The sequence below is a fragment of the Oratosquilla oratoria genome, chromosome 25 (assembly GCF_046742065.1).
Source record: "Oratosquilla oratoria isolate Oo_2021 chromosome 25, ASM4674206v1, whole genome shotgun sequence".
NCBI classification, from domain to species: domain Eukaryota; kingdom Metazoa; phylum Arthropoda; class Malacostraca; order Stomatopoda; family Squillidae; genus Oratosquilla; species Oratosquilla oratoria.
This window is the reverse complement of record NC_134801.1, coordinates 49,344,231-49,353,203: the sequence shown is the minus strand read 5'-3', so window position 1 is coordinate 49,353,203 and position 8,973 is coordinate 49,344,231. Positions and strand designations below refer to the sequence as shown.

The following is an 8,973-nucleotide window of genomic DNA, read 5'->3' as shown; positions in this document are numbered from 1 at the left end:
TCCTCATATCCAACAGTATACTAAGAAAGAAAAACAGCAATACAACTGAAAGTAGAGGTGTCGATGGTTTTTAGAGACGAGAAAGGGACACAATTCTCTTCCATGTCCATCGTGTAGGATCAACTTATGCAGTAACACATGGTTCGTACCTTAAACCATAATTCATTTGGAAAATCGGTCTTCATTGAGAAGAGGATGATAAAAAAATTAGCAAGTGGGGTAATAAACAAACATCACAGTGCTATATGTATAAGTTTATAATCATGTTACAAAAGTCTTGTTCGTTCTTCTATTACACAATTAGTAAAGGTCAGAGTGTAAAGTGTCAGAGTGAGATTATTCTCCAAACATATTTTCATACGAATATGCTTACTTTCAACCCCTTACAACTAGAAACTTGAATTTTTTCAAGTAAATAAAATCGTCCAGTGAAAGAATATATATGGAGGATACTCAGCCTGGACAGGTTAAGAATCCAGTAGAATTGCCATACTAAAACATTTCAGCTTTTCAGATGGAGAGCGAATAATACATATACAGTAAAGTCATCCATGTGATCAATATAATCATGAAAATATATTGTGAGTAAGGTAGCAGCTCCATAACAATTCAATTAACGTAGAGAACCCATATTCATAAATGGAATCTTTATTAAGTTAGCATATTGCTCTGATAAACGCTGTGCCTAGCCACCTCGGAGAGTAGGTAATGGCTATAGAATTAAAAACGCTGACCTATGAAAATACTATAAGACTGTTTTCATTACCAGTTACAAAGTAGAATATAAACTACCTAAATCAAATATCAATGTACCCACAACAATTGACCCAGAGTCAGAAGTTTTTGGCACACCTACCCAACAGGTTTTATACCCTTTAGATACGAGAAGCATGTACACAAGTGGTCATCTTTAAGAGCAAACTCTTAGGTGATCATCTTCAGTAGTCAATAAGTACTCCAGGAAACTTGACCCTTCTGTTTACGCTCTTCAACTACCTGCTGTATTCGCTTCAACCCTAGAAAGAGTAATTCTTCTTTTTAAAAAGTTTTGTACATGGTTTTTAGGTGTCCACCCTAGACACACAATTATCAATGTTCATAAATAGGCACATAAAAATATGAAGCCTATGTACTGTACTTTTTATAGAAAGAGAGAGAAAAAAAAAAGGTTAGTTGAACACCAGGGTATGACAGTTGGTGTCTCAGGATCTTGAGAGAAATCAGGAAGCAAATAATTGTGATGGCTTTTTCATAAGAAATCACAAGAATTATATAGGAATCCCCTATATACAAAACTCTGATATATGAAGATTCAAAGATATGAAAAGGGAAAAGTGAGGAAAATTTTCTTTGTACGAAAGGCATATGCTTTGATGGTACAAAAAAGTTAAAAAAAAAAATTATGAAAATATTGTACAGAACCAAGTGTACCACATGAGCAACTGCATCGCCAGTTTCGCTTCCATATATTATCAATTCACAAACGTGTTTAAAGGTATCCCTCTTATATATATGGAACTTCCTATACCTAGTTAATGGAAATATATCAAATTATTTGTATAAAATAAAGAAGTTTAAAAATTAGACCCATGTCTCTCTCCTCAATCATTGACAAATTCATGGTAACAGGGAATAATGACAATTACTTGAATGTGGTGGTCCTGCAAGATCAACAGCAAAGCTCCCCATTTTCAAAACGCATCAATTCCCTTACCATCAAGAGGTACAGCCCTGAGGTGTTGATGCTCAGTCTTCGTACTGCGCCGAAGATCTCTATTGATTTTAAATGTATTCATTACACTTTTCCATACATTTGGAGCTGATAATTGGCAACTGTTTTCCTCATACCACAACTTTCAGATGGTGACATAGAAACAGTCCCACATTGATTCAATACAATACAGACTACAGTCCAAAGTTTATTCCCAGAGAGATCTGTGAGAGGTTCTGAGGTATGTTTCCAGCCACTGTAGGGCTGTGGGTTTTCAATTTAATGAAACTCAAGGCAACAAATGATCATGGTAACAACATGACTAACACCATCAAACATTCCTCAGAAAATGCATTATGAATAATACTTAATACAAGTGAATGTATACACCTTTAATGTGAATTTTATATTGTCATCTCATGTTTCAATGAAAGGGCAGTTACATTTCTGTGTTTCTAAATTATTAAAATATTCTTTATCTTACCTCCACACTAAATCTTCCTATTTCTGCATGTAGTCATTAAGAAATCTAAAAAAAAATGTAAGTCATATTCCTCTACGTTAAAAAGATTTTGATAATTAATCATACTTGATACAGATATGCCCAATCTTGTAGCTCTGAGGAAAAACTCATACTGGACTGCACATTCTCCCCTGGAATACCATATAAACTACTGAAATACCCCACTTAAACACTTTTATGCAACAACCAACTACTCTCTCATTTACACCCTCAAACAAAAACCAAACTACATCAAGTTCCAGGTCATAAAACATCAATACCTCTAATCCTCCATAACTATAAATATAAAAAATCTAACACAATACACCAACACTTTCAAAACCAAAGATTTTACCCCCATAGAGGCTTACCTTCGACTAACCAATCCAACACAAAATGTGAGATAATATATGGCAGTAGTGCTTACATTATATATAAGGAAGTGCTGGTAAAGTATTGGGTCTAATAACTAACTATATTAGTATGATAAAGAGCTTACGATACCTCAAGATCTGGCAACAACTGTACATCAAAAACAAGATGACACATGGCATCTAAAACCCCTCTATTAATATTCTTACCTTCTTCCAGCTCAACCTCTGACACAGCAAAGCTGGCTCTGAACCATCCTGGTTCCTCACAATATAATTGAGTCCCGGGCACAATGTATACGCCCCTTTTCAGTATTTCCTGGAAAAGATCTGAAAATAGGTGTCTAGTTAGTGTTATTATGTATCACACAGAAGTACATATATTATTAATTTATTTTAGTCTGTCATACTGTACTATATATAGTCTTAACCTTGGTGGGGAGCTTTAGGTGAGACCCTTAGGCTTATGATGTCTTCTCCTCTAGTATAAACACTGGCAGGTATAGTGTGCATGTGGTAGAAGTATATCAGAGTGGCTATGTATATGTCAGTCTGGTCCGAATAATGTGTCAATTGAACTAAACAGGATAGGAATATAACACTATCATTCCATACCAACAATCGCTTGCCATGACAGGATCCAGGATAGAATTTATTGCAGTCTATCATACTGTACTGTATATAGTCCAAACATTGTCTTCTCCTCTAGTATAAACGCTGGTAGGTATAGTGTGCATATGGTAGAAGTATGTCAGAGTGGCTATGTTTATGTCAGTCTGGTCCGAATAATGCATCAAGTGAACTAAACAGGGTAGGAATATAGAGCTATCATTCCATACCAACAATCGCTTTCCATGACAGGATCCAGGATAGAATCCACTTACCCATTTCATCTTCCTTAGTCCTAGATCTTAGATAAGGGCCAAGATCAAACCAGATGAAGAGGCCGGCTTTAGCTTTCCGGACGGTGATACCAGCACCCCTAAAACGGGCCAAACAGCAGGAATACCGGTCCCGGAGACGTTGTCTGTTGATCTTGAGGTAAAAGTCATCGCACCAAGCTGATGGCAACAAACAACAATCAAGTTAGTTTAGGTTTTTAGGCTGAGTTTACATGAAGACTAGCTGTTTTGTCCAGCTTACTTTTTAGGGTAGATTCAAGTCAGATCAAAACTGGATAAAGTGGGAACCAGTTTAGAGCCAAATGCAGGAATGAACCAATAAAAATCATTGCAAAAAATCCCAAACAGCTTAAACTTAAGAAATTCAATGATCATAGTATCAGAAACAAAATTCAAGAGGTCTAAGCATAATCATATGAAAAAATCTTGGTATGACAGGAATAAATGAGAAATGGTTGAGTGGTAAAGAACTTGAAGCCAAATTACAAAGGATTACAAAGTATTACAAAGGCGGAGCATGCCAACAGGAGACCTTTTGGTCCATATCTAGATAGGATGCAAAAAAAAAAAAAAAAAATAATAATAATAATAATAATAAATGAATAAATAAAAACTATATTAATGTAAATAGCAATTAAAATACACAAATAAATGCATAGGTATAGTTAAATGATAAACAAACATGTAAATAGAAAATAATAATAAATTGACATGTAACTAATAATAAATGAGAATCAAACAGACAAATGATAGCAAAACAAAAACAAATGATATAAAATAAATGATCATCATTACAACATCTTGCTTAGGTGTTTATCTAAATGATTCTTAAAGCTTCGAACTGAACTACATTGCACTGCCTCTGCAGGAAGTTTATTCCATTCATTAACTACATGGTTTGCGAAGTTGTTTCTACCCACTTCCAAATTGAGGTAAAGTTTTGATTCTCAATCTATCATATATAATACTGGTTCACCCACTCATTGAACATACAGATTTTGCATGGTCCCCACATCCTATTAAAGGCTAATAGATTAGATAGAGTACAGCCACTAAATATTTCAGCGGCTTTGACCCATCGTTTTTTGCTCATATTTCTGAAATGACCATTCACATCAGTATGATATATCAGCACAGCCTAATTCACACCCTGCCATAATTTTTGACGTTATAGTGCATTCACAAGTGTATTTAATTACGGCGTTTACTCTTGTTATTAAGTGTGTCATAGGCGACACCCATGAAGTAAATCGAACAGGTGAAGTCGTGACGTCATCACAAACTACCTCGTGTATCCCAAATTCACTTGTTTGATTTACTTCATGGGTGCCGGCTACGACACACTTAATATCAAGAGTAAACACCGTAATTAAATACACTTTTGAATGCACTAGAACATCAAAAATTATGGCAGGGTGTGAATTAGGCTGTGCTAATATACCATGCTGATGTGAATGATTATTTCGGAAATATGAGCGAAAAACGATGGGTCAAAGCCGCTGAAATACTTAGTAGATACATAATGCATGTCAAATATAGAAACAAGTCATACAAAAACTGTTGACGGTATTTGACTCTATGCTCTCTGATAAAGTGGAAGCTCAGGAGGGATTTAATACATGCCTAGCAAATTTTAAGGGAAAATGATAACATCAAAACTGAAAAAAACATACTAAATACTAATCAAACAAGAAATACTGGGTACAAACTGTTAGGATACAGATTCAATCAATAAGTATGTCAAAATGATTTTGCCAGCCATATTTATTTTGAATGCAATAGGTCTCCAGCAGAGTCCAATATATATGATGTAATTTGTAAATAAAAAATTCACTTGGATAAATATTTATGCTAATGGTTGTATTTTTTTTTTCTTTCTTTCCCGACTTTATGAACCATGTCCCCTGATGTGATTTTTACCTAATAACTGTAACTCATTGTAACTTTTACAAATACAGTTGGGATATATTTCTTTAGATTAGTAATTACCATAATGATACATTCATACAAGGAAAGTAGCCAAAGTCAAAGGCATAAATCCACTCCTACCCATTTCATCCCCACATACTCCACTCCCATTTACCACCCCTTCCTCCCTCTTTTCTTTGCTCTTCCTGGATGACGGGTCATCCCTACATCTCTCCCTCTGGTCTGGATCAGAAGTAATGTAGTAAGACACAGCGCATCCACAGCAAGGCCGCTTCATTTCATCGGTCTCCCATTCCGTCTCCGTTCCCTTATACAGAAACAGAGAAGACAGGAGGAAATCCCTGCGGGCTGCGTCAAAATATCATTCACACATACTCCCTAACCCTCCATTTTCCACTCACTCACCTCCATGCATCACAGTATCATCCATACACAATCATTCTCCATTCACCCCTATCTTCTGTCTTCTCCCTTCCTCAACAGATATTCCCCTTTTCCCAATCCCCCTTTTACCTCATCTATCTATCTCGTCCTTGGTCACACCCTCATGTTCATTCCATTCACTTCTTTTACTAATATTTCATCACTCATTTTTCCATGTGTCCAAACCATCCCAATACTTTTTCATCAACTCTATCTACCAAGTCCCTTTTCACTCCCGCTCTCTTCCTCACCTCCTTGTTTCTCACTCTAGCCCGTCTAGTAACCCCTACCATATTCCTCTGACATTTCATCTCAAACACATTATAACTCTTCTCTTATATTCCATGTTTCTGCCCCATACAGTGTTGTTGGCACAATCACCCATTCTTAGCATCAATTTCCAAATGTCTTTTTGTCATTACATTTGCTTGTATCTCTCAATCTGTATTCTATCATCAGCACCACTCCTCCCTTTCCCGCCAAGTATCTAAAGCTATTCACTTCCTCCAATTTCTCTCCATTGATACTCCCAATTTGCTGCCATCCTCTCCCCTTGTACATCTCATCACCTTATTTTTTACCCACATTTATCTTCAATGAAAATGTTAATGATAATGATAGTTAATAATTATGATGATAATCCCCATCATCACTTCCACAACCACCACCACCACCGTCACCATCATTACCACCATGAACATATGACCATCGTTATCAAAAATATCATCAATCATCATAATCAATGATCATTATCATTATTCATATTATCATTGTCATAATAACTATCACTAATATTCCTGCGGTGAACACAGTGATACTGATGGGCAGTCCTAGTCTGCATGTGCTCTTACCTTTGTCCGATAGAAGGGTAGCGGAAGCATGCTGTATAAGTGAAGGTGTGCATTGGTATAACGCTATTTTGCCCAGACACTTCATAACTGATGAGCTGCATGTGTGTATTACACCAGTTCGGAAGCCAGCAAGCGCAAAGTCCTGTGGGGATACAAGTAAACCATTACACTCATATGTTTCCATCCAGCTTTTATTCACTGGATCAGGTCATGGCCTCCAAAACCTCTAGGAGAAGGACTAGTCTGCCCTTTATGTTGGCTATGTATTCAACCACTTAGACATAGACCAAATACTGAGGATAAAGAACAAGCAACTAACACACTCCCTGATAATGCATGTGAAATAAAAAAAAAACATAAAAAAATCCCATAATGGAAGAGTGAATAGAGGTGACATGATATTTGAATAATCATCATCATCATCATCATCATCATCATCATCATCATCATCATCATCATCATCATCATCATCATCATCATCATCATCATCATCATCACCATCATCATCTACTTACTATAAAGCGCGGAGTTTTCTCAAATTGTCAGTTTTCACAAAACCATAGTGAGCTTGAGCGAAAACGGAAAGGGGTCCGGCGTTTTTGGGCCACGTCACGTAAGGTTTTATTATATGTGCGTTGTTTAAGATAGTGGTCGTTTTTTTGTATCTTAGGCACCATGCCCGCCAGGGAACCCGACGCTAACAAGAAAAGGCGTCTTCGCCACTTTTGGAAATGGATTACGGTTAACCGGAAAAAAAAAAAAACAGAACTGCAGAATGACAAGAACCTGCATGCCCAGTTACGTAACGAACACACAAAAGCTTTCCCGGATCTGTACAGAGACAAAACCTTCCGTGCCAACGCATCTGTTCCACAATTCCAACGGAAAGTGCTTAAATTCAACGAGACGCTACGAGAAGTTGAAGATTTCGAGTATTCCGACGAAATGTTAGAGAATTTTGAACTTTTTGACGGAGAAATTGAAGACAGCGTTTCCGAAAATTTCTCGAAACATTATTTCGTCGGGTATAAAAACTTTGTGAAATCGGGCGGAAAACCCGACCACAAAACATATCAAATGTATTATCTAGAGAAGGCCTTCAAAACGTTCAACCAGGCAAAACGAAGAAACAAATACGCCATCAGGAAAGCTATGAAAGACTCCCGTAACCAAAGGAGACTGAATAAAATCCGTCAAGACGAGGAAAAGGCGAAGCAAAGAATAGAAGAACGAGAGAGACTTGCAAAAGAGAAAGAAGAAAAGCGGTTAATTGAGGAAAAATTGGCTCTAGAAAAAAAAAATCGTCTAAAAGAAGAGGAACCGGAACAAGGAAAGGTCATTCCGAAGGATATCTACTTCATCTCCGAAGAAGCCGTCAAAATGATTTTGCCCAGCAATTCTGACGACGAAAACAGTAACGAAAGTTGAGGAAAATTTAGGGGACAAGTTGGAAAACGTCAAGGAAAACTTGGAAGAAAAGATGGAAGAAAAATTCGCAAAAATGTGTGTGTGTGTGTGTGTGTTCATGTATGTATCTATGTGTGTGCATGTGTGCGCGTGTGTGTATTATCGTGTATAGATGTTCCAAAAATCACATGTGGAAGAAGACTACTGCGAGCGCAGCGAGCGGCGCCGCAGGCCAAGCACCCGTGGCGGAGCCACGGCCGGCGTCAGCCGGGTGCTTGTAATTATAAAACAAATAAATCAATAAAATGAGTAAATAAATGAATGAATAGATAATAAATAAATAAATAAATAAATAGAAAATGAACATAAAGGATCTGCTGGTATAAAAAAAAAAATAAGACTTCGTGCTAAGAATTAAAACATTGTTTACAATATCTATTTTCTACAACTTTCATTCATGACATTCAATGAATATCAATGTTAAGGAAGTTGTCCTCGCAGGATCACCATGGTGCGGTCGACCTTGCAGAATGTCCCATCGGACAGCCAACTTCTGCACCTGGTTGGAGCAGTCTCCAGCCGCGGTTAGGTATGGCGCTAGCACGACGGCTCCCAGCACCACGGGAACGACCAACCCTGCACCTGCTGTCCCCAGGTGAGCTAGGGACTGTCCCAGCTATGGCGTGGCTTGCATAAAGCAAATCCCCTGGGAATTCCCCTACATCTGGAGTGCCGACACTTCTAGTGGCCAAGTAGGCCATGAAAAAATTTGCAAAGAGGTTGAAAAAGAGACATTTAACAGTTTTAAAAAGCCGTCAATTTATGCAAGGTACATTGACGATATCTTTGTTAAAGTAGACGACAAATCTGAACTTCC

The 8,973-nt window shown here is 37.3% G+C and overlaps 1 protein-coding gene across 1 annotated transcript in view; it reads right to left on the bottom strand.

The window, feature by feature from the left end:
- Positions 1–260: 260 nt before the first annotated feature.
- LOC143038935 (1-aminocyclopropane-1-carboxylate synthase-like protein 1) overlaps positions 261–8,973 on the bottom strand; it is a 26,146-nt gene continuing 17,433 nt past the window's right edge. The window contains exons 7-10 of the mRNA XM_076208721.1: positions 6,690–6,831; positions 3,469–3,645; positions 2,795–2,914; positions 261–1,016 (exon numbers count right to left, since the gene is read on the bottom strand). Of these exons, the coding sequence (XP_076064836.1) occupies positions 946–1,016; positions 2,795–2,914; positions 3,469–3,645; positions 6,690–6,831 (510 nt within the window). The 3' untranslated portion in view covers positions 261–945. The remainder of the gene's footprint in view (positions 1,017–2,794; positions 2,915–3,468; positions 3,646–6,689; positions 6,832–8,973) is intronic.